General features: G+C 44.2%; 1 protein-coding gene across 4 annotated transcripts in view; it reads left to right on the top strand.

Annotated features, from left to right (window-relative positions):
• The window catches only part of LOC110255326 (leucine carboxyl methyltransferase 1), a 45061-nt gene that overhangs the window by 17989 nt on the left and 233 nt on the right, over positions 1-26839 (top strand). For 3 of the 4 annotated variants that reach the window (XM_085017170.1, XM_021086455.2, XM_021086454.2), the window contains 6 exons: positions 560-621; positions 6204-6306; positions 14415-14535; positions 18800-18901; positions 20181-20272; positions 24804-24901. In XM_085017170.1, the coding sequence (XP_084873296.1) occupies positions 560-621; positions 6204-6306; positions 14415-14535; positions 18800-18901; positions 20181-20272; positions 24804-24901 (578 nt within the window). Of the gene's footprint in view, positions 1-559; positions 622-6203; positions 6307-14414; positions 14536-18799; positions 18902-20180; positions 22254-24682; positions 24902-26839 lie in introns of all 4 variants that reach the window. The other variant, XR_014840439.1, reaches the window with a different exon arrangement.

Raw genomic sequence — 26839 nt, 5'->3', positions numbered from 1 at the left:
AGAGCAAGTAGGCTCTGCATTTAAGGTCAGGGCTGGTTTTCTGGGGTGAATAATGCGTTGGCCTTTGTGTACAGTTGTTGGAATATTGAACTTGGCTGGCCAACTTCTGATTTTTTGCATATTCTTATTAGGGAACTTATCACAAAAGTGTTTCAAAACTTTAGGTGTCTAGTAAGAATCAGTTTATTTGTAAGACGTCTTAAAAGTTTTGTTTGAGAAGAGGGCAGGGCACTAGCGATGGCTTGAAAACCACTAGGACGTTTGGAAAATTCTTCCGGCCTGTCTGTAGCTATTTCTAATTAAGTATTTCATGATCTCCTTGGTAATCTGATATCAGATTCTCAGGGTAAAGCTTCGCTGACCTAACCCGAGATGTGTATCCCCTGGATTTTACTGCATGTGCCCAGGGTCAAATATAATTAAACAGAAGCCCCTGCAGAGTGGATGGTTCTTGGAACAGTAGTGATATCTACTTACCGTGTCTGAGGTGGGTGTTTGCATTTTTGCAGTAAGGGCGTTAACTTGACTCATCTTTCTTCTTTTTCTCATCTTCCCGTAGATTGAAACCTCTTCTTTCAAAACCCATTTTAGACTTACATTCAGAGGACACACTTCAAATGGGCAAGTATCCTTAACCTCAGTATACAACATGGGCTATGTAACAATTTTTGCTCTTTTTCCCCTCTTCTTTTTAAAGATGCTGTGTGTGTGCGTGCATGAATACACATGTTCTTCTGCTGATGCATTTTTCACATCCACTGCAGTTACTATGAAAGATTTTTAAACAGTTTTTGGTGTGATTCTTCTTAGATGCCCATACACAATCCTAAATCTTTTTTTTTTTTCTTCTTCTTCTTTTTTGGCCACACTTGCAGCATATGGATCAAATACAAGCTGCAGCTGGGACCTATGCCACAGCTGCAGCAACACCAGATCCTTAATCCACTGTGGTGGATTGGGAATCAAGCTGATCCCTCCTCAGAGACAGGCTGGATCATTAACCCACTGCTCCACAGTGGGAACTCCAATCCTAAAACTTTTAAAATAGAATTTAAGTTGGGAGTTCCTATTGTGGCTCAAGGGTAAGGAACCTGACTAGTATCCATGAGGATATGGGATTGATCCCTAGCCTCACTCAGTGGGTTGCCATGAGCGGTGGTTTAGGTCGTACATGTGGCTGAGATCTGGTATTGCTGTGGTTGTGGTGTAGGCTGGCAGCTGCAGCTCTGATTCAACCCCTAGCCTGGGAACTTCCATGTGCTGTGGGTGTGGCCCTAAAAAAAAAAAAAAAAAAAAGAATTTAAGTTAGTTGCCAAATTTCAAAAGTAGGGTTTTTTTTTAAGTCTTTTTTTTTTTTAATTAATGTATAGTTGATTTTCAGTGTTGTGCCAATTGCTGTATAGCAAAGTGACTGAGTCATACATGTGTATGTACATTCTTTTTTTTAACTGTAAATACAAGATTTATTTTTTATTCTTTTTTTTGTCCTTTTTTTAGGGCTGCACCCACGGCACATAGAGGTTCCCAGGCTAGGGGTTGAATTGGAACTGTAGCTGCCAGTCTATGCCAGAGCCACAGCAATGCCAGATCCAAACCGTGTCTGCGACCTACACCACAGCTCACGGCAACATCGGATCCCTAACCCATTGAACAAGGCCAGGGATCAAACCTGCAACCTCATGATTCCTAGTCGGATTCGTTTCTGCTGCGCCACAATGGGAACTCCAAGATTTATTTTTTAAAATGTAAATGAGACTTTTATACCAAAAACTTCATTTGTTTATGCCGCTGCCTACACAAACATTTCTCTCTTTTTTTTTTTCTAATGGCTGCCGATGCAGCATATGGAATTTCCTGGCCTGAGCCAAGTCTGACCTACACCACAGCTCATAGCAAAGCCAGATCCTTAACCCACTCAGTGAGGCCAGGGCTCCAACCCACATCCTCACGGATACTACTTGGGTTCATTTCCGCTGAGCCACAATGGGAACTCTTTGTTTTTTGTTCTTTGTTTTCTGTTTTTTTTTTTTTTTTATTACTTTTCAGGGCTACACCTTCGGCATATGAAGGTTCCCAGGCTAGGGGTCGAATCGGAGCTGTAGCTGCCAGCCTACCCACAGCCACAGGAACTCAGGATCCAAACCGAATCTTCTACTTACACCACAGCTCGTGACAACATCAGATCTTTAACCCACTAAGTGAGGCCAGGGATCAAACCCACATCCTCATGGATCCTAGTCGGGCTTGTTAATCACTGAGCCATGAAGGGAACTCTCGGGAACTCATTTTTTAAAATTTTCTATTAAGATATAGTTGATTTATACTGTTCCTTCAATTTTAGCAAAGTCACTCAGTCATTCATATATATATATATATACATACATATACACTTTTTTTTTTTTTTTTTTTTTTTTGGTCATTTTAGGGCCACATCCATGACATATGAGGTTCCCAGGCTAAGGGTTGAATTGGAGCTGTAGCTGCCAGCCTATGCCACAGCCACAGCAATGCCAGATCCAAGCCACATCTTCGACCTATACCACAGCTTGCAGTAATGCTGGATCCTTAACCCACTGAGCAAGGCCAGGGATCAACCCACAACCTCATGGTTCCTGGTTGGCTTTGTTTCCGCTGAGCCACAAGGGGAACTCCTGTCTATCCATTCTAAATGGAAACATCTACTGACCCCAAACTCCCAGTCCATCCTACTCCCTCCCCCTCCCCCTCGGCAACCCAAAGTCTGATCCCTATGTCCATGAGTCTGTTTCTGCTCTGTAGATAGGTTCATTTTTGCCCTATTTTAGATTCCACATGTAAGTGATATCATATGGTATTTGTCCTTCTCTTTCTAACCTTAGTAGGATACTTCACTTAGTAGGATAATCTCTGGTTGCACAGATGAAATTCTTTTTTTTTTATTTATTTTTTTATTTTTTTATTTTTTTTTATTTTTTTGTCTTTTGTCTTTTTGTTGTTGTTGTTGTTGTTGTTGTTATTGTTGCTATCTCTTGGGCCGCTTCCACGGCATATGGAGGTTCCCAGGCTAGGGGTTGAATCGGAGCTGTAGCCACCGGCCTACGCTAGAGCCACAGCAACGCGGGATCCGAGCCGCGTCTGCGACCTACACCACAGCTCACGGCAACGCCGGATCGTTAACCCACTGAGCAAGGGCAGGGACCGAACCCGCGACCTCATGGTTCCTAGTCGGATTCGTTAACCACTGCGCCACGACGGGAACTCCTGAAATTCTTAATTTTCCAATTTTGTTTGGAAATCTCAGCTCTAGCTCCTACACTACCTTAATCCAGCAGTGGCTGCCTCGTTTGAAGGGGTTGTGCCTTCTCCAGTTCTGTCCCTGCCACTCACTTTGGACTTAAACCCGACCTGTTTCCTGGTTTATGTCACCTCCCTGGTCCCTGCAGTTTTCCCCTCAAATTTTGGTTGTGAGTGTTTTTACAACACTTTCCTCATTTCTTAGCCTTTCAAATTATGGTAAAACTCTTCCAGAATCTTCCATTGTTTTCAGTCTCTGTTGGAGAAGTTCAAGGGCCTTAATTAGTAATTCAGGTTAGAAAACCTGCTCAGAGCTCTCCTTATGGCACAGTGGGATTGGCAGCGGTGTCTCTGTACCTCTGAGACGCAGGTTTGGTTCCTGGCCTGGCACAGTGGGTTAAGGATCTGGTGGTGGTGCAGCTGCAGCGTAGGTCACAACCAAGGCTCGGATCTGATCCTTGGCCTGGGAACCCCGTCTGCTGCAGGGTGGCCAGAAAAGAAAAAAAAAGAAAGAAAATGTGCTCCGAGAGGATGGCCTTCGTGAATAGTCAATGCAGCTAACACAGCAAACATCATAGGAGGTTAGAGAAGCCTCCTCTCTTGCACAACCACAGGACTTCAGTCATCCTCCTAGTGATCAGATTCCCAAGAAAGTCCACAGAAAATAATATCTTCCCCTTCCTTTGACTCTCTCATACAGACTGTAGCTAGAAGCCGTTCAGTCTTTGCCCTTTGCTGGCCTATTTGCTTTCTCCACAGTTTTGCTACCATAATTTTCTGTATATTTGGTTAACACTTGTGTCAGAATGATTATCTATAAAGAACAAGCCAGTACTTTACTAGGACTTTGATCCATCAGTGATGTAGAAGTATACGAAGGAGAAAGTAAAGACCTTCCATAATCCCCTCCAACCCAAGAAAACCAGTATTCAGAGTATTTTCCACTGCAGATGAACAGCATACGCAGGGAAAGGTAAGTATCACATAGTACACATATGAATATAATCCAGTGCCTGGCGCATAAGAGTTTTAATAAATTTTCGTCGAATGAACGCATGTACACCTTGAATAAATATATGTTGTAGTTTAACATGTATTTGTTGAATGGATAAATCTGTACTTCTATGTATAAATATAGCTTTATATATAATTTTAATGTGAATAATTTATACATGTTATTTGTGACTGGCCCTTTTCATGTCCTAGCAAATCATGGTTATCATTTCTCGTCAGTATATATAAGTCTACTTCATTATTTCTGATTGCTTTATAGTACTTTGTTGCATGGAAATTCCATTTTATTCAATCTACTCCGTACTGATGGTCCTTTAGATTGCTGCCTTTTTTTGTTTCTGTCTTCAACAATTTGTAGAAAACATGTGTATATGGGCATATTTGCAGGAATTATTAGCTCAATGAAGTATAGATTATGAATTTTTTTTTCCTTTTATGGCCACACACCTGTGACATATGGAAGTTCCTGGGCTGGAGCTCAAGTCGGAGCTATGCCACAGCCAGACCAACACTAAATCCGAGCCACATCTGCAACCTACACTGCAGCATTCAGCAGTGCTGGATCCTTAACCCAATGAGCAAGGCCAGGGATTGACCCTGCGTTTTCATGGATACTAGTCGGGTTCATAAACTGTTGAGCCACAGTGGGAACTCCTCTGTTGGAATATTTGAAAGCAAATGTTACTTTATTTGTGAATACTTTAGTACGTAAACATTTTTAAAATTTATTTTATTGAAGTATAGTCGATTTACAGTGTTTTTTTGCTGTACAGCAAGGTAATTCAGTTATTATATATGTATATATAAACAGATATATATTCTTTTTTTTTTTTTTTTTTTTTTTTGGCTTTTTGCATTTTCTAGGGCCACTCTCATGGCATATGGAGGTTCCCAGGCTAGGGGTCGAATAGGAGCTGTAGCTACCAGCCTACACCAGAGCCATAGCAACTCGGGATCCGAGCCGCGTCTGCGACCTGCACCACAGCTCATGGCAATGCCGGATCCTTAACCCACTGAGCAAGGTCAGGGACTGAACCTGCAACTTCATGGTTCCTAGTCGGATTCGTTAACCACTGCGCCACGACGGGAACTCCTATATATTCTTTTTCATACTCTTTTCCCTTATAGTTTATCACAGGATATTGGATATAGTTCCCTGTGCTCTACAGTAGGACCTTGATGTTTATCCACTGTGTAGATAAGAGTTTGCATCTACAAATCCCAAACTTCTAGTTTATCCCTCTTCCAGCCCCCACCCTCTTGGCAAAAATGAACTATTTTCTTCTAAACATAGTACCTCACAAACTGGCAAGACCTTTACAGAGCAGCCAGCCATGTTTAAATAGGCTTCCTCTTTGACCTTGGAATTCCACTCACTGTAACCTAGCCCAAGTGGATACTCCATGGTGTATGTAGAAGGATGTTCCTTGCAGCGCCTGAGATGGAGTGACCTTGAAATGCTGCATGTCTAACAGTGAGCAGTTGTCCAAGGTGTTTTATCCACTCCTTGGAGCACTGTGAGGTCATCCCAGAGAGTGATGTCCCTGACACCTGTTGTTAAATAGGAAAAGCTCTCAAAACAAGTATCGAGTGGCCCCATTTTCTTTTTTTTCCTGTATAGAACGTGTTTGTGTGTGTTTGGAGAGAGAGGATGTGTCTGTCTTGTGCCCACAGAGGAAGAGCTAGAAAGCTATACACTAAAATGCTAACAGTTATGCCTGGAAAATGTGATTTTTACTTAATTTTCACCCTCTTCTTACCTGTTTTTTTTTTTTTTTTCCCATAATGAGCATATATTTTTATAATGGAGCAAAACAATAGATTCACTTTAGTTTTGAAAAAGCCACATCTGTTGAAATTATCATCTCTTCTCCCTTAATTTTTCATGAAATTGTAATCTCTTCTTCCACTTACAGACGGGCACACATTGGATTCAACGAGATATGCCATCATTGGAGCCGATCTCCGAGATATTCCTGAACTGGAAGAGAAACTAAAGAAATGTAACATGAATACACAGTGAGACTTTTTTATTAGCCTCTTACATTTGTGATTTCCTGCTAATATGAAATAAGGCTGGTTGGAAGTACAGGGTGATACTCGTACCATTTTGTTTCCCTGTAATCTTTATCATTGTCATTGCTATTAAGCTTAGTTTTCTGAACTTTTTTAGAAGCAAGCTTCCTTGAGTCTGCTTTCCTATGAGAATCACCTGTGTTGCTTTTGTAAAATATGCCCTAATATTAATACCTAATGTTATAGAGTTGGAGGGAAGATGGTTATATGCACAGAAACATATAATTGTGACATTAAAGAAAGGATTGGCATCCTGAATACATAAAAAATAGCTTTTTTTCTTTTTTTTTAAAGCCCCATAGACAAATGGGCAAAAGAGAGATGACAGGCAGCTCAAAGAAGAAACTGGCTAGCATATGAAAATGCTGTTGGACTTCAGCAGTCATCAGATGAAATATTTTACTCCCACCAAGTTGGCAAAAATGTAAAAGTCTGACATAATATTAAGGATTGGCAGGGATTTAGGGGGAAGGGCATGGTCACGTACACTGGGTGGAAGTGGCTTTGGCACAGTCCTTGCCAGGAGCAATCTGGAACTATCTAGTAGAATTGTAACTGTCTGTACCATGGGAAATTGCAGGTCACTGTTGGGCACGTCCCCCCAAAGGTCTGAACGTATGTACAAGGAGGATGTTCGTTGCAGCCTCTGCTTTTAGTCGCAGAATATTGGGAACAGCTTAAATGTCCATCAGAGGGAGAATGGATGAATGTAAAATGCAAGACTTTGGGGAGAGCCCAGAAGCTTAATGTTGAGTTTCTAAAAATGAAATTTCAAAGTAATGTGCAGAGTGAGATACTAAATGTGTAAAAGCAAAGCCCCCAAACACTGTATTTTCATGATTACCTATAAACATTACAGAAGTATTTTTAAAATGGGTCAGAAAGATTCACACCAAATTCCTGAAGGGGGGGGTACCTTTGAGGAGCAGAGGAAGGGAGATAGGTGTGTGGGTTTTTTTATGTTATTTTTTGGAGGGCTGCACTGGTGGCTTATGGAATTTGCTGGGCTAGGGGTCCAGTTGGAGCTGTAGCTGCCGGTCTGCACTGTAGCCCCAGCAATGCCAGATCTGAGCCGTGTCTGTGACCTACACTGAAGCTCACAGCAACGCTGGATCCTTAACCCACTGAGTGAGGCCAGGGATCGAACCCAAATCCCCATAGATACTAGTTGTGTTCATTACCACTGAGCCACAGTGGGAACTCCTGAGGTGTGTGGTTTTAGCACAGTGATGCTGGTCAAAATAGATTGGAGTTAAAGAGCATGTTCATTGCGGCACTATTCACAATAGACAAGACCTGGAAACAACCCAGATGTCCATCGACAGATGTTTAGATTAGGAAGGTGTGGTATATGTACACAATGGAATACTACTCAGCCGAAAAAAAGAACAAAATAATGCCCTTTGCAGCAACATGGTTGGAACTAGAGACTCTCATACTGAGGGAAGTCAGTCAGAAAGAGAAAGACAAATACCATATGACATCACATATATCTGGAATCTAATATAGGGCACAAATGAACCTTTCCACAGAAAAGAATATCATGGACTTGGAGAATAGACTTGTGGTTGCCAAAGGGGATGGGGAGGGAGTGGGGTGGACTGGGAGCTTGGGGTTAATAGATGCAGACTGTTGCCTTTGGAGTGGATCAGCAAGGAGATCCTGCTGTATAGCACTGGGGACTCTGTCTAGTCACTTTTGATGGAGCATGATAATGTGAGAAAAAAAAAATGTATGCATGTATGTGTGACCGAGTCGCCATGCTGTGTACAGTAGAAAAAACATGTGTTGGGGAAGTAACAATTGGGAGGAAAAGGCACATCTCCATGGTGTATTCTAAGTGAGATGACACTTTTTGGGAATTTTCTCATGGCACAGTGGTTTAAGGATCTGGTGTTGTCACTGCCTCCAGCATCTTGGGTTTGATCTCTGGCCCAGGAACTTCCACGTGCCATGGGTGTAGGAAAAAAGACGACACTTTCAGGAATATCTGAAGTAACTCAAGGGAGAGGTTTGAAAGGAAGGCAAGGGACAGGGAAATGAGGGAAGTCCGTCAGAAAGAGAAAGACAAATACCATATGATATCACATATCTGGAATCTAATATATGGCACAAATTTTAAAGAATAGACTGAAGGCAAAGAATCAGTGGCAACAATGAAAGCAATTAGCAACTAGGGGAATCATTGCTGGAGGAGAGGGAAGGGAGGATGGAGAGTGGACTGGGGTGAACTAGCCTTTGAGGGAAGGAAAACACCCCCCTCTCACCCCCAGCATTCTTTTAAGAGGGGAAGAAAGCGGGTGAGGACGGGTGCAAATACAGATAAGCTTTGGGCGATGGAGGGGAGGGAAGCATGGGGGGTTAAAGCATGACCTTCCTAACACATCCACGTGAGTATGGCTGTTAATCTCTCTCTCTTTTTTGGTCTTTTTCCCATTTCTTGGGCCGCTCCCGCGGCATATGGAGGTTCTCAGGCTAGGGGTCGAATCAGAGCTGTAGCCACCGGCCTATGCCAGAGCCAGAGCAACGCAGGATCTGAGCCGTGTCTGCGACCTACACCACAGCTCACAGCAATGCTGGATCCTTAACCCATTGAGCAAGGCCAGGGATTGAACCCGCAACCTCATGGTTCCTAGTCGGATTCATTAACCACTGAGCCATGACGGGAACTCCTAATCTCTCTATTTTGAAGTTCATGCTTACGTGTTTAGTCTAGAATCATCAACCAGGTCGTCATTCCTTAGGATTTACATCTCCACAAGCCCAGAGGTCAGGGACAGCTCTCCTTGACCCAGTGCTGTCCCTCCAGCTTTATTGTCTGAGTTCGTCCCACGGCGTGTTCAGAGAATAAGGGCTGTAATACTGTGTCACAGGTATTTATGTGCTTTTTTCCTTTGGGGAGATGCTTCAGTGGTTCACACATTGTAGTGGGTAGTGTGCTTCCTTTGAGCAGAAGTCAAGTCTTGACTTTCCAGGACAACACTGGCCTTGTCGGGGGCACGTGGGTGCGTGAAGGTCAGCAGGAGGGGCCTGGACTCCTTCCAGAACAAGGAGAGCACATGTCCTGGGCTCTCACCCTGGCTTCCCGTCTCTTCTTTCCAGTTGTTTCATAAGGGACAGTTTTGTTTTTTTGTTATTTTTTAAAATCTCTTTGAGCCTTTGTTTCTTCTTTTACGAACTGGCCTAAAAACTGATCTCATGAGATGATTTTTTTTTTTTTTTCCTCTCTCCATGCTCGCTTTAGGCCTCTATTCAGATAATTTGTTCTTTTTTAAATTTATGCTAGAGTTGATTGACAGTGTTAATTTCTGCCATACAGCAGAGTGATTCAGATGTACATATATACACATGCTCTTTCATACTCTTTTCCATTATGGTTTATCATGGGATGTTGAATATAGTTCCCTGTGCTCTGTGGTAGGGACTCATGAGATGGTTTAGAAGATTAAGTAGCGTGTGTGAAAACAGATGAACAGAAGTCGGCACCTAATAGGCCCTGAGTCAGTTGCATTTTGATTCTGACTCTTGACTCTGTGAAAAGCCAAGGTTCTGGTACATGTGCTGAAAGATGAAGGATAATCAGGTAAAAATCGGGCTAGCTTTTGTCAGGGACGTTGGCCTCTCGCTTTTGGAGAGCTACAAAATGGGCCAAAAACAATTGATGTAACAAGTTTCAGAATTGCGTATTTTTCCTTGTGGCTTCATTTGTGTTTTCTGTTTTCCTTTGTGGGCCGTCTTGCCTTTGCTTTTCTTTAACTTATAATTTGGAAAGTATGACTCCTGTTTTTAATATTGCTCACGGCTGCCTCTTACAAAATAGATGGTAGAAATGTTTAACTTTTCATTTTCAAATAATTCACATCTACCAAAAAAAGTGCGAAAAGAATATAAAAATATCCCGTATAGCCTTCTTTGCCTGGCTCCCCAACACGTTAATATCTTACGTAGATAATGGTTCATTTTTGCATTAAAAAGATTCTTGAAACGGTGTTTCTTTATTTACCAACCTATCAGATGAGGTTTTGGAACTATTTTTCATTCACTTTTTCTAATCATTTTTGTTGCTATAGTCTCGAGTTTTAGACTGACAGCATGTTACTTTTAAAAAGCACTTTAATGTTTTTCTTTCTGATTTTCAACTTTGTTTGAAACTCAAACTTAGACTTAATTCTTTGTCCTTTGGATTATTGTCCTCGGTTTCTTTGTGCTGTATCAGGTTGAGACTAGAGAGCCTTTTGGAGATGTACTTTTAAAATAAAGTTATATAACATTTCACTATCAAAAAAGAACAACAAAAAAAGAAAATCCAGACATGCAAAACAGGGGGATAGTTGGGTCTGTCAGGTCAGAGCCAGAGTTTACCTGTGGATGGCCTTTCTCTCGACTGGCAGACAACATGTGTCCACACACTGAATCCACCTGGACCGGTTTTAATTCTGATGGGAACATACACTAGACCTTGACCTTGGACCTCTGTACATCTCAGTTTCCTCCTTTGAAAAGGGAGACTAATAACAGAACCTAGAAAATGTTAGCAGGTGATGGTGTTGAAAACCTTTTTTTTTTTTTTTTTGCCTTTTCTAGGGCTGCTCCTGTGGCATATTGAGGTTCCCAGGCTAGGGGTTGAATCGGAGCTGTAGCCGCCGGCCTACGCCTGGCGTAGCAACTTGGGATCCAAGCTGTGTTTGCAACCTACAGCACAGCCCATGGCAATGCCGAATCCTTAACCCACTGAGCAAGGCCAGGGACCAAACCCGCAACCTCATGGTTCCTAGTCGGATTCATTAACCACTGCGCCACAACAGGAACTCCCAGTTGAAAACCATTTTTTAAAAAAACTCAGCAGGGAGTTCTCACTGTGGCTCAGCAGAAGCAAATCGGACTAGTGTCCATGAGGGCGCGGGTTCGATCCCTGGCCTTGCTCAGTGGGTTAAGGATCCCATGAGCTGTGGTGTAGGTCACAGACGAGGCTCGGATTGGCATTGCTATGGCTGGCTATAGTGTAGACTAGCAGCTACAGCTCTGATTCAGCCCCTAGCCTGGAAACCTCCATATGCCGTGGGTGTGGCCCTAAAAAGACCAAAAAAAAAAAAAGTCTCTGAGCAGTCTCATTCATTTCTGTAGTTTTAGCTGTTGCTAGTGGTTCCCTTGGTTCCTAGAAGAGAAAATATAAAAAATAATTCCTAGTCCTACTACTCAGAGGTAACCACCTTCACAAATTTTATATCAAAAATTATAAATATATTTTTTCTTTAAAATGTGATCATGCTATGCACATGGTTTTAGAACTTTTAAAAGAATCAAATCTGTCTATGTATATATATCATATACTGGCAGTCAATTATTTATTCACTCCTTCATCAAATAGTTGTGGATCTACTGTGTACACTAAAGTCACGAATAAAATAGCTTATATCATGGTGTAGGAAAAAGAGACATTAAATAGCTAATTACAGTTGACTAATTATTCTTGAGGTACCTGCTTTGAAAAAGTATAGGGGGAGCACATGAGAGGCCATACTTGTTTTTTTTGTTTGTTTGTTTTGTCTTTTTGCCTTTTCTAGGGCCATACCCGCAGCATATGGAGGTTCCCAGGCTAGGGGTCGAATCAGAGCTGTAGCTGCCAGCCTATGCCAGAGCCACAGCAACACCGGATCTGAGCCAACTCTGTGACCTACACCACAGCTCACGGCAACACCGGATCCTTAACCCACTGAGCAAGGCCAGGGATCGAACCTGCAACCTCATGGTTCCTAGTCGGATTTGTTAACCACTGAGCCACGACGGGACCACCCCTAGAGGCCATACTTGAATCTGGGGACCAACCTTGGATAGTGTTCATGTCAACAAATGCAGTTCTTTTTTTTTTGTTTGTTTTTTTTTTGGCTACACCCAGGGCATGTGGAAGTTGCTGGGCCAGGGATTGAACCCATGCCTCAGTTATGACCTGCGCCACAGCTGTAACAACAGCAGATCCTTAACCTACTGCACCGCAAGGGAACTTCCAATTCAGGTCTAACACATCACCCTTACAAGCTGCTGAGCTGTCCTTTGGATGGATGTGTCATGTTCTTTCCAAGTAATTTCTTTTGAGCATTCGAGTTTACACAATTTATTCTAAGACCGCCACCAATAAAAACAGACAAAAACAACCCACTTGCTTTGTGGGAGAAATTGGAACCAGCCATGAGGACCATTGATACATGGGGGCAGCGAGTGAAAAGAGGATCCAGTGAAGAACTCGGAGAAGGTCCGGTAATTACTGAGCCAGGAGTAAACCAGTGGTGCTTACATAATGTGGGGATGCCAGGGCTTCCTTTCAAAGATTAGGGCTTTTAGGGAGTTCATGTCATGGCTTAGTGATTAATGAATCCGACTAGGAACCATAAGGTTGTGGGTTCAATCCCTGGCCTTGCTCAGTGGGTTAAGGATCTGGCGTTGCCGTGGGCTGTGGTGTAGGTCGAAGATGCGGCTTGGGTTCTGTGTTGGCTGTGGCTCTAGCGTAGGCCAGCGGCTATAGCTCCGATTGGACCCCTAGCCTGGGAACCTCCATATGCCAAAGGAAGTGGCCCTAGAAAAGGCAAAACGACAAAGATTAGGGCTTTTAGATATTTCTGTAGGCGTTTATTGCTTTTCCTAGTTCACAATTTGTTCACTACTTTGGGTCTGTAAATCAGAGTGCCTACTAACTAATAATGTAATTTCTTGACTGTTAACATTGTTTTCATTTTTTTTTCCTCTTTTTCTTTCTGTTTTGGCCGCCCTGCTGCATATGGAGTTCTCAGGATAGGGGTCAGATCCAAGCCGCAACTGCGACCTATCCCACAGCTGCAGTTGTACCGAATCCTTTAACCCACTGTGCCAGGCTGGGGATCGAACTTTTGTCCTGGCGCTTCAGAGACGCTGCCCATTCTGTTGCGCCATATCAGAAACTCCTGTTTTCAATTCTTGATAGTTAAAGCTTTTATAAGAATTAGATTCTCGGAGTTCCCGTAGTGGTGCAGTGGTTAACGAATCCGACTAGGAACCATGAGGTTGCGGGTTCGGTCCCTGCCCTTACTCAGTGGGTGAAGGATCCGGCATTGCCATGAGCTGTGGTGTAGGTCGCAGACGCGGCTCGGATCCCGCGTTGCTGCGGCTCTGGCGTAGGCTGGTGGCTACAGCTCCAATTAGACCCCTAACCTGGGAACCTCCATATGCTGAGGGAGCGGCCCAAGAAATAGCAAAAAAGAAAAAGAAAGAAAAGAAATAATGGCTGCAACTTTCACAAATTCAATTTGGCCAAAAAAAAAAAAAAAAAAAAAAGAATTAGATTCTCTTTAGTGAATATCAGTATGTCTACATTATATCAGTCCATTTTCGATGTGTAACAAATCCTTCTAAACTCTGTTTTAAAACAACCCACAATTCAGTTGCTCAGGATTCTGTGAGTTGACAGTTTGGGCTGGGCTTAGCTGGGTGGTTCGTCTGCTAGGGCCCCACTGTAGCTGATGTCTCTGGGGTTTACTCACACGTGGACAGCAGGCAGGTTGGCCAGGCTGCCTCATTCTCATCCACAGGCCCCCCCGCCCCCCCCCAATGGCCAGCTAGCTTGGCTTTATTCCCATGGTGGCTTCAGGTTGCCACGTGCAGCAAGAGAGTGAGCACCCGTGTGGAAGTCATTTCCAAGCTTCTGCTTGTATCATGTTGGTTGCTGGTCCATTGGCCAAAGCCAGTGACTACCCCAGATTCCAGGGGGAGGGAAATAAACCCCACTCTTGAGTGGGAGCATCTCCAGTTTCCCGTGACCCCAGGGTGCTCACTAGGGAAGAATTTGGAGCCATTTTCACAGCCTGCCTCATATTTAATGATTTCCACCAGCAGGACTGCTGATTGGCCACTGTGTAAAACCTTGGGTCGTGGCACACTTGGGTCAATGTGAAAACCAGTACTTGTGGTTTTCCCAGGGGCATGAACTGCCCTGCCAGTGCTGCCACCTGAGTACAATCAGAGGGCCCCATTTTGCTGAAAAAGTATTTATGTGTCTTTTTTTTTTTTTTTCCTTCTCTTAGATTGCCCACCCTCCTGGTGGCTGAATGTGTGCTGGTTTACATGACTCCGGAGCAGTCTGCAAACCTTCTCAAGTGGGCCGCCAACAGTTTCGAGACTGCCATGTTCATAAACTACGAACAGGTAAGAGGAAGCAGGAGAAATGTGCCTTCTGCACGGGACTCCAGTGGTGGCTCTCCCTCCCTGCGCACCCTCGGAACGGGCTTTGTCTGATTCTTTTCCTTCTGCTCTGGCCGCTTACACATCTCCTTTGTTCATTAAGTCCAGCAAACCTGGTATTCCTGAGTTCTTGACTTCCTGCAGACTTGTAGCCGGAGTTTTTGGAAACTCCTGTCTTGGCCCTCAGGAAAGCTTTCTGGAGTTCTCATTTTGATCCATCAATAAGATGTTTGCTATAAAGTCACAGATGGTGATGGAGGGAATTTTGGCTGCCATCAGGTAGCAAACTCAGATGCCTTCAGAGGCAGGTAATGATGCAGGTGGAGGAGGTTGGCCTGGTGCAACATAGAGTGGAGTGGTGGGGATTGTGGTAAACTGGGACACCCGTGTCCTGTTTCATGGGATGCCCACTGTTTGGTTCTAGCCAATTGGGGTGAGCTTAGAGTTGCCTGGATTCCCAGTTTTTCAAGAGAAGTTAGAAATGCAGGATTTTAGCAGTTCCCATCATGGCACAGCGGAAACAAATCACACTAGTATCCATGAGGATGCAGATTCGATGCCTGTCTTCGCTTAGTGGGTCAGGGATCCAGCATTGCCATGCGCTGTGGTGTAGGTCACAGACACGGCTCGGATCCTGGTTGCTGTGGTGTAGGCCAGTGGTCGTAGTTCCGATTTGACCCCTAGCCTGGGAACTTGCATGTGCCATGGGTGTGGCCCCAAAAAGGAAAAAAAAAAAAAGATAAATGCAGGATTTTAATGGGAAATTTCCTGTTTCTAAAATCACTGAGTTAGGCCCATTGCCTTTTTTTCTCTCTGATCTAGTGCTGAAATTGGTATGTTTTAGAGTTTGGGACTAATTCAGCCTGCATCTGAATCCTGGCCCTAACTCTTAATGTTGGCTCTGTGACCTGAGGCAGACTTGCTTGGTGGTCAGGAGTCCATGTTCTGGAGGCAGATTGTGTGACCTGGACAACTTACTTAACCTCTCTGTGCCTGTTGCCTCATCTGAAAAATCTGAAAAATGAGGATAATAATATCCCGACTTCATGTTAATAAGTGGGTTAATACGTACACAAGCATTTCTGGCATTGCCCAGCTATTAAGTAAGCTATTAATAAGTTAGCTATTATTTAGATCTTTCTGAGCCCCAGCTCTTTGGGTGTTTTTTGTTTTTGTTTTTCTTTTTTGGGGTACACCCACAGCATATGGAAGTTCCCAGGCCACGTGTTGCATCAGAGCTGCAGCTGGTCTACGCCACAGCCATAGCATTGCCAGATCCAAGCTACATCTGTGATCTGTGCTAAAGCTCACGGCAACACCAGATCCTTCACCCCCTGAGCAGGGCCAGGGATCGAACCCACATCCTCCTGGATACCACTTGGGTTCGTTATTGCTGAGCCACAACGGGAACTCCACCCAGTTCTTTGTTTTTAAAGGGATAGACTTACCTCTCAAGTCTAAGTAATTCAGACTAAATTTGGCAGCAACGTGGATGGGCCTAGAGATTATCACACTAAGTGAAGTAAACAGAGAATGACAAATGTCATATGATGTCACTTATATGTGGATCTAAAAAAAATGATACAAATGAACTTATTTACAAAATGGAAACAGACTTGGAGACTTTGAAAACAAACTTACTGTTACCAAATGGGAAAGATATGGGGGGGGGACAAGTTAGGAGACTGGGACTAATATATACGCACTACTATGTATAAAATAGATGTCAACACGGACCTACTATGTGGCACAAGGAACTATACTAAGTATCCTGTAATAATTTATATGGGAACAGAATCTGAAAAAGGATGGTTATCTGTATATTTATAACAGAATCATTTTTGCTGCACACCTGAAACCAATACAGTATTATAAACCAACTATAATCAATATAAAATAAAAATTGAATTTTAAAAACACTGTTGCTATTACAGCAAAACTCAAATTGGACAAGTGCATGTGTTAAAAAAAAAAAAAGTGCCTTCCTCTCTGGATTATTATGGGAATTCATGAGATGTTGAACAGCAGTGGACTGATGATTAAGCACTGAATACGTATTAGCTACTTTTATTGTTCATCTTGGTTTGAGTTTATTGATTTTATTCTGTTTTGTTTTTAAATTTTATTACAGATATAGGCAGTAAAAGGGCCTTGCCCAGCATTACATCTGGGCAAGGTCTGGGGCTAGACCTTGGTCTCCTGGCCTCTTCCCCGCCCACTAAGTCCAGGTTCCTGTGTAGGTGCTTCTTGGTTTGGTTGGTTTTCTTTCCTTCCCTCTCTTCAGCTGGAGGCATTCCTCAGACTCAGACTTCTGTTCTGGTGAATGGATATAGTGGCGGCTGGCCTCATCCATCCTCGCCTCTGATGTGGATAAATTCCGGTGACCTGTCTTTGCTTTCAGGATGCCATACCTGGGGCTAAGGAATTCCACTTCCCACGTTCTCACACATTTCAGATGTATGCTTCACTGATTTTCTGCATCTCTGTCTTCTTTTATTCAATTCAACAAGCTGGATTTTTTTGTTTTGTTTTGTTTGTCTTTTTAGGGCCACACCCGAGCATATGGAGGTTCCCAGGCTAAGAGTCAAATTGGAGCTGCATTTGCCAGCCTATGCCACGGCCCAGCAACACAGGATCCGAGCCTCATCTGCAACCTATACCCACAGCTCACGGCAGCGCTGGATCCTTAACCTGCTGAGCGAGGCCACAGATGGAACCCTCATCCTCATGCATACTAGTCAGGTTCTTAGTCAGCTGAGCCGTGGCGGGAACTCAACAACCCCTTATTCGACATCACACAGGAGACCACGGGTTTTTGATCAGAGACCCTGTCACTTTGGAGCAGGCCTGGGAATGTGCCAGTTTTTAGTTTGTTGACCACAGCTGTCCCTATATGGGACTCACCACTCACATTTTGTGAATAATAGGCTTTTAACATAGTTCACTATTTCCTAACAAATACAGAATCAGCAGCAGCCCCACATTTGTCCATTGCTCACGTCTTACATTGTTTTTTAATTAGTAAAATGGCAACACCACATGGATAATGATTATTTCAGTAGTGACGATGATTGCAAATTCTTAGAATTTGATTACTTAGGTAGCAGACACATTAACTTCTATAACTGCTACAGCAACCCAAAAGGTAGGTACTAGTTCTATCCTAGTTTTCCAGTTGAACCAAGGGATTGCTGTCTTCCTCACAGCCTCATAACCATCAAGCCAGGACTCAAATTGGGGCATAAAATGACGGCGGTTGTGCTCACAAATGCACGTCTATCCTGAGTGAATAGCGCGCAGTCTGTCATTAGTGTCACATAAGCCTCAGGCATACCCCCAGCCCAAATACTATTGGTTCTTGTCCTGCAGTGTTATCATATGACACTGGGAATCATTTTACATATTGTTGAAGTGATGAATTTTTGATACCTTCTGTGTGACAAAACAACAGTGTGCATGTTTTGTTTTGTGACAGTTGTGCATGAATGTAGATGATGAGGATGAGTTTTGCTTTTTAGGGCCGAACTTGCAGCACATGGAAGTTTCCAGGCCAGGGGCAGAATCCGATGTACAGCTGCTGGCCTACACCACAGCAACGCTGGATCTGAGCCGCATCTGCGAACTACACCACAGCTCACAGCAGCTCATGGCAATCCTGGATCCTTAACCCACTGAGCGAGGCTAAGGATCGAACCCATGTCCTCATGGTTACTAGTCCAGTTCATTATCGCTGAGCCACAGGGGGAACTCCACATACATGTTCTTTTCGACCTCACTTTTCAAGAGTTTATCTTAGCAGTCATTTCACATCTGTCTTTCTATCTTCCTTTCATGTTTTCACAGCTATAAAGTATTTCATTATATGAACATGCTAGAATTTATTTAACCCCAAATGATGGGGCCCTTAAGTTCTTTATTCTTCCTATTGGACTTAATGCTGCGGTAAATGTTCTGGCATCTTTGCATATGGTGTGAGTCTATGCATAGGAGAGGTTGCTGGCAGTGGCGGGCCCCAGGCTGAGTGTCTGCAGGGGATGGTCCCTGCCCAGTTGCCCTTCGAGGGGCTCTCCCCGTTTATGGTCCCTCGGCACCACGCTCAGGATTCCATGACCTGCACTGGGTATTATCAGCTCTGACTGGCTAGAAACCGACTGCTGTTGCTTTATTTCACGTATTTAAGAAACAGCGCCCCCTGTGGCGGTGCCCAGCCCCGTCTCTCCCTTCCCAGGTGAACATGGATGACCGGTTTGGGCAGATCATGATTGAGAACCTGCGGCGGCGACAGTGTGACCTGGCGGGAGTCGAGACCTGCAAGTCGTTAGAGTCGCAGGTCAGCGGGCCGAGACCGGGACGTCCTCTTGTGCCCACCGAGGAAGGGCAGCCTCCCTTCCCAGAGAAGAGAATGGGTGAATCCCTCACGGGTGCCGGCCCGCAGGCAGCAGGGCGCTTGTTAGCCCCTGTGCATCGTGCTGGACACCCAAGCCCTCTGCTGCCATCTTGGGGTGGAAAATGGGAACGTACATTTCCTAGCCCCGTTGTTTCAACTTTTCATCATGCCATTTTTCAAACAAAAGTAGAGGGAACAGTAAAATGAACACCCATGTCCCATCAGCCAGCTTCAGAACTTAATAACATTTTATCATTGTCTTTTTTTTTTTTTCTTCTTTTTTGGGCTCTATCTGTGGCATATGGAAGTTCCCAGGCTAGGGGTCAGGTTGGAGCTGCAGCTGCTGACCTAGGCCACAGCCATAGCAGTGCCAGTTCTGAGCTGCAGCTGCCACCATGCTACAGCTGGTGGCATGGCCAGATCCTTAACCTACTAGCAGGGTCAGGGATGGAACCGCATCCTCATGGATACTCATCAGGTTCTTAACCCACTGAGCCGCAGTGGGAACTCCTCATGTCATTTTGTTTACCCTCCCTCCTGCAGTTTTTGTTGGTATTGTTCTTGGAATATCTTAAGGCAAATCCCAGCCAGTAGGTCATTTCCCCCGTAAATACTTCAGTCTGAACCTCCTGCCAGTAAGGACCTTCCCCCTCAGGATAACGATAATACTATTGTCACACCTTACAGATTGACACAACGCCTTTGTAGGAGCATCTGACCCAGCTCACCTCCAGTTTTCCTCAACCATCTAAAATGCATTTGTCATTAGTGTTTTTGAATCAGGATCCAAACATGGTTCCCAATTTGTACTTGACCGATGGGTCCCTCCAGTCTCTTGGAATCTATCATTGTTCCCTCCGCCTTCTGCCCCCTCCACCTTTTATAATTTGTTGCTGAAGGGACACGTCCCACTCCTGCCCGCATTTTCACACTGCTTATGTCATGTTATCACTAGGGCACTTGAAAAACACTGTTGCTCATGGGACGGTTTCTTCCTTTGTTCCTCTTTAAATAGACTTCAGTGCCTTTCCCCCCAGTCCCGCATTATAACAGCACAGCTTCTCTATAGAAAATGGAACAATAAGAAGGAGAAAGATGGTGGGGGCCAGAATGGGCTTTAGAAAGAGGAGTCCTCCGAGGGGAGCTCTGGTGCCTGTGCAGAGTGTCCCGCGTCCCACGACAGCATGTTGTCATCTCCGTTTCTCCCCACTACATGTTTTAGAAAGAACGGCTCCTGTCCAGTGGGTGGGAATCGGCTTCAGCCGTGGACATGATGGAATTGTACAGCAAGTTACCTCGCGCGGAAGTGAGCAGGTATGAGATTGGCAAAGAGTTCGCTCCTTGCCAGGTAATTGTGAATGAAAGGCGTAATTGTCTGCATCCTTTAATGATTTGTTTTTTTTTTTAAACCCTGAACTAGACTTATTTTGCAGCAAGTTAACCTACTGCTAGTGTTGATTAAACATTGATAACACCTCAAGAGTAACTCATTAGCTACTAACCAAGATAAGGTTTATGCCTGGATTATCTTAGTGGAAATAAGCAATTCCACCTCGGCTGTGGAAATCTTGCCTAATCCCTGTGTTTTGGAAGAGGAGGAAAACGATGTTGCTCAAGAGCTCCTAAGAGGGAAAACGTCTGCTTAAGGATTTTTAAGTGGACTTTCCCCTCATTATAAACAAATACATGCTCATTGTTCTGAAGCAATTTTCAAGCAGCATAAAGTATGTGAAGATAAAGCAGTTGTGCACCCTGTAGCTGCACCCTCCAAAGACAGTTGCTGTGAATAAATTGGTGTGTATCCTTTTTCTTTGGGAATGTGGAGATAAATATTTCTTGACATCTAGATGTGTGTTTTTTGAATCAGTAGATTGATGTGACATGTATTGGTCTGTAAACCACCATCCTTTTTGTGGCCACACCCATGGCACTCGGAAGTTCCTGGGCCAGGAATTGAATCCACACCACAGCAGTGACCCGAGTCACAGCAGTGACAGCACTGGGTCCTTAACTGCTGAGCCGCCAGGGAACTCCCTCACCATCTTTTTTAAAAACTGAACAATCGATTGTATTTATCTCTGCTTGTCAAGATGTTCAGGGTTACCACACCCTGTTTAGTGGTGCCCGGTGTTTGTATCGATGTGTGGATATATATATATTAAAGGCAATAAATTTTAAAATTGAGGCACAATTGACATACAAGATTAGTTTCACGTGTACAACATAGTGATTCGGTATTTGTACATATTGTAAAATGATAATAGTAAGTCCAGTTACATCCGTCATCATGTGTACAGAATTTTTTTTTTTTTTTTTTTTTTTTTTTTTGGCTTTTCCCGAGGCATGCGGAAGTTCCTAGAGTCGGGGTCTAATTGGAGCTATAGCTGTCGGCCTACACCACAGCCACAGCACCGACAGATCCAAGCTGCATCTGTGACCTACACTACAGCTCACGGCAATGCCAGATCCTTAACTCAATGAGTGAGACCGGGGATCAAACACACATCCTCGTGGTCGGATTCATTTCCGTTGAGCCACAACAGGAACTCCCAGAATTTTTTTGCTTGTAATGAGAACTTTTAAGATTTACTCTTAACTCTCAGATAGGCACTTAGGGTTATTAACTATAGTAACCACACTATACATTACATCTTCATGATTTAACTTATTTTATAACCAGAAGTTTGTACCTTTTAATCCCATTCACATATTTTGCCTGCCCCCCACCCTGGTAACTGCCAAGCTGTAGTTTTTTTTTTTTTAATTCTACACATAAGAGAGATCACATGGTTATTTGTCTTTGACTTACTTCACTTAGCATAGTGCCCTCAACGTCCATCCATGTTGTCACAAGGGGCAAAATTTTTCCTTCTTTTTTTTAATGGCTAAATATTCCATTGTATGTATACATATATATGCTACATTTTCTTTATTCATTCCTCCATTGGTAGACACTGAGGTAGTTTCCTTGATAATAATAATTTTAAAGTAATCAAAGAGTAATGTCTCTAGCTGGGCATTTAGTTGTGCTGTATTGTCTTTGGTTTTCTTTTAACTTCCCTGTTAGAAATAGCCCTGGAGGGAACCTTACTTTATACATCTCTGGACAGTGTTAGCGCCAGCTTAGATCTCTTTTTATAATTTCTTTTGTACTTTGTGATTTGTGCTGCCCCTTGCCTCTGGGGGCAGTTTTGGGTCTCTTGCGAGATAATAGAATTTTTGCTCTTGCTTCTCCATTGAACTTCCCATTAACATTTAGAAATGTCACTATTATTTTCCAAGAACATTCATCAGAGCCTTGAGGTCGTGAAAGGGATGTGTCCATGTGATCAAGTTAATGCTTCGTGTATTCTTCTAGAATTCTCCTTTCCCACAGGCTGGATTTCATTTGCCACATGGTGACTGTTTCGAATAGCCCTGATATGGCATCTGTAATGCAAAAGCTCTAGCTACTCTCGAGAGACACAGGGAGGAGTTGAATTTGCATCCACCTTGAGGGGAGCAGGTTTTTTCTAGGCAGTCGTTTGTCCTGTGTTGCCACAGCCTTTTACAGCCCGTGTCGTGTTTTGACAGAGGCAGGTAATGAGGCAGGATGGGCTTTGGTCTGTCCACCCCAGGCCGACCGGTCCGCCCAGTTCTGAGGATGCCTCATAGTTTGTGTCTGCACCTGCCCAGGGCTTTTGCCGAATCCTCCGTATAAAAGGAAGTCAAAAGGCAGGCCTGTTGGTGTAACAGACACTGAGCACCTCCTATGCGCTATGTACTTTTCTAAGCGCAAGGGATGTCGCCCTGAGCAGAATAGGCCAGAAGCTGCACCTGCTTGGTGGAGTTCACCTTCTAGAGAACAACTTTCACGGGCTAGTGTCTCCTGATAGCTGAACTTGGTCCTAGCCATCCTGGCGCCCTCATCTCGGGGCTGGTTTCTTCCTTGCATTAAGAAACCTGCCTTGGAGTTCCAATCGTGGCGCAGTGGTTAACGAATCCGACTAGGAACCATGAGGTTGCGGGTTTGGTCCCTGGCCTTGCTCAGTGGGTTAACGATCCGGCATTGCCGTGAGCTGTGGTGTAGGTGGCAGACGCACCTCGGATCGCGCGTTGCTGTGGCTCTGGTGTAGGCTGGTGGCTACAGCTCCGATTTGACCCCTAGCCTGGAACCCTCCATATGCCGCGGGAGCGGCCCAAGAAATGACAAAAAAGAAAAAAGAACCTGCCTTGAAGTCCTCCGCCAAGATTAGCTGGGAAGCCGCCAGAGTGCTTCTCGGAGAGTCCTCACTTGGCATGTGACCCTGCGGCCTACGCACCAACACGGGAGAGAAACACAAGTACAGAAACATTCATGAGCGTGTACATCTGTTCGCCTGTGCATGCAAGCAGGCACGCACACACACAGCCCAAACACACGGCACTGTCAGAATGTTGACAGTGGCTCTTGGCGTAGTGGGCTGTGGATCCTCTTTAATTTTTCTTCTTTACCCTTTTTGGAAATGCCTGCATGGTCCTCAGTGCCCCACTGTGTGCCTGTCTTGAAAGAAAACATTTTAAAGAGCTATTTTCAGGGAGTTCCCATTGTGGTACAGTGGAAACGAATCTGACTAGTATCCAGGCGGATGTGGATTCAATCGCTGGCCTCGCTCAGTGGGTTAAGGATCCAGCGTTGCCATGAGCAGCTATGTAGGTCACAGATGCAGCTGTGGCATAGGCCAGTGGCTACAGCTCCGGTTTGACCCCTAGCCTGGGAACTTCCATAAGCCACAGGTGCACAGGTGTGGCCTTAAAAAGACGGGGGAAAAAAAAACAAAACCGTGCTATTTTCATACATTCATGCCTGTTTCTCTGTGTGTATGTATTTAAAAGTTTACATTTAAAATGATTTCTTTGTCTCTTTAGGGCTGCACCCACAGCATGTGGAGGTTCCCAGAGTAGGGATCTAGTTGGAGCTACAGCTGCCAGCCTGTGCCACAGCCACAGCAACGTCAAATCTGAGCTGCATCTGTGACCTACATCACAGCTCATGGTAGTACTGGATCCTTAACCCACTGAGGGAGGCCAGGAATTGAACCCACAACCTCATGGTTCCTAGTCAGATGCGTTTCCGCTGCGCCACTGTCGGGAACTCCTAAATAAGCTTTAAAAGTTGTTTTTACTGAAGTGTAACAGCTCTTATATAGCAAGGAAATCTACAAACATTTTTTTTCTAGTTTGTCCTTTGTCGTTTTTGACTTGGTGTATGGTATTTTTTTCTTCTTTTCAATAAAAATAAAATGGGCTCACACCATGCATGCTCTTTTATAGTGTACTTCTTTTCAGGTAGTATATCCTGAACTTCTTTCCAGGCCTGGACATATAGGTCATCACCTTCATTCTTCTGAAAGTTTATTTTTCAGCTGTACCCATGGCATATGGAAGTTCCCAGGCCAAGGAATCGATTCAGAGCCGGAGCTGTGACCTCCACCACAGCTACAGCAACGCCTGATCCTTAACCCACTGCATCTGGCTGGGGATTGAACTGGCACCTCCACAGAGACAAGCCGGATCATTAACCCATTGTGCCACAGCAGAAACAACTATCACCTTAATTCTTTTTTTTTTTTTTTTTTTTTTGCTTTTTAGGGCCACACCTGCGGCATATGGAGGTTCCCAGTTAGGGGTCAAATCGGAGTTATAGCTGCTGGCCTCCACCACAGCTCACTTGATGCCAGATCCTTAACCACTGAGCAAGGCCAGGGATCGAACCCGCAACCTCATGGTCACGAGTCGGATTCATTTCTGCTGAGCCACAGCGGGAACTTCTCACCTTCATTTTGAATCACCTGTATTTGTGTTGTCTATTTCATTCTCTCTGCAGAATAGAGTCCCTTGAATTCCTGGATGAAATGGAGCTTCTTGAGCAACTCATGCAGCATTACTGCCTTTGCTGGGCAACCAAAGGAGGCAGTAATCTGGGTAGGTGACTTTACGTTTGTTGATTTGGCCCAGAAATGGGAACTTTGATCTCCAAGGAACGTAAGACACGACTGGACCTTTCGACCGGGAAAACTAGAGGGTTGTGTGCATGGATCCAAGAGCATAGCCAGAGAATTAGCTGACATAGCCTCTGTGTTTTCATAGCACAAAACCCTGAAGAACTGTTTAAATACACCACATGTCTCAAAGCAGACCAACCCACAGCCCTTAGGAGCTTGACTGTGGAATTTACTCAGCTGGACGGTAAAAGACCTTGAGGCTTGTAATAATCTTTATAAAAGGAACCAATGTTTGTCTTTGTAATCAACTTATAACCAGGTTTGCTAGACGTTAAAACACACAGATTTTTATGTCTCTCTAACACCCCCCTGCAGCTGCGGGTTGAGTTTCTCCGTCTTACCTTCTCTTATATTTAAGGTAAATTTCCCCCGCCTGGTAGAGGAGGGCCCCAGAAACACAGCATGAAGCCTTGACTCAGTGTGTCCTGACCTGGTTCATCCTTTACAGCTGCCCATATTGAGCTCACTTCCCCGTGGGCAGCTTCCTAGCCCGGGGCGGGGGGGATCAATTTAGATCCCAGTCCTGGCCTCTAATGTCCTAGGTGCCCCCAAGCTTCCTACAGATGTGTCTGACATATGACCTTAGGCAGGTAGTCAATACAACACAAAGACCTTGTCAGAGTCAAGGATTGTCTGCTGTGTGAAAATTCCAGATCGTTAATCATCTCTCTTGGGCTTATCTTTCTGCTAGTTTATAAATTTACCCAGGTGGGCAGTTTTGCCCACAGGATCCTTTTAAATTATTTTTTATTTTAAAAATCATCTTTTCAGTGTGTTTTCATACTGTCATCCTCTCCCATTTTTAAAAGCAATGTAACTTTTAGTAACTTTCTAAAAATACGGCAAAGAAAAAAAAAAAAGTCACCCGCGTGCCCACCATTCAGAGAGAACATTTCTGGCAACTTTTTCCCTTCCATCTTTTTTCTAGCTATTGTCTTGTTTTTAGCAGAGTTGAATTTATTTATGTAACCTTGATTCCTGCTTTTCACTTAAACTTAGAAGATTTCCCCTTCCTGGGAAAAACTCTGCCTGAGCATAATTTTAATGGCTTTATCATTAGTCAGTTATGAGGCTGTGTCTGATTTTACTTAGCTTTCCCACACTTTAAAAAATATTTGGCAGTTTGTAATAATAGCAGATTAATTCCTTTTTTTTTTTTTTTTTGGTCTTTTTAGAGCCTTACCACAGCATATGAAAGTTCCCAGGCTACAGGTTGAATTGGAGCTGCAGCTGCTGGCCTGCACCACAGCCACAGCAATACTAGATCCAAGCCGAATCTGCAGCCTAGACCACAGCTCACCGAAACACCGGATCCTTAACCCCCTGAGCAAGGTCAGGGATTGAGCCCACATCCTCATGGATACTAGTCGGGTTCCTTACTGCTGAGCCACGACAGGAACTCCACAGAGTTCATTGCGGTTTTTGTAAAGCAACAGTGTATTGAGCACTTTATGTTAAGGGGCCTTCCCCCCCACCCCCCAACTTTCTGCCTGGCCACTTGGTGATACCGGTACTTATGTGTTGGGGGGCGGGAGGTGAGGGGGGGGGAACTGTCTGATTCAGTCAAGGTTCAGCATTTAAGGGATAGACTTTTGGGTTTATTGCAGAGAGCGCATAAACCATCATAATCGTTCTTAATCTATTTAAAACCTTCCATAAACATAGTCTCGTTCAGCCTCTTGCTTCCTTGTGAAATCTCATCTTCGGAGGTCAAGCTGCAGTCATGGGGGCGGGAGGAGGGGTGCTGGTGGCAGTGGCCGGTGCCTCCGAGGCTGGTCACTGGGGTCCGGGGGTCACATTCTCCCACCTCTCTTTTCTCTGTCCCGACCCATGAGAATCTCTTCACGGCATTTGTGTG

This window comes from Sus scrofa, chromosome 3 (assembly GCF_054392235.1).
Source record: "Sus scrofa isolate SSC_HxYL_T2T_F1_AM1 chromosome 3, Sscrofa_HxYL_maternal_Yorkshire_Landrace_v2.0, whole genome shotgun sequence".
Taxonomy (NCBI): domain Eukaryota; kingdom Metazoa; phylum Chordata; class Mammalia; order Artiodactyla; family Suidae; genus Sus; species Sus scrofa.
This window is presented reverse-complemented; position numbering and strand designations above follow the sequence as displayed.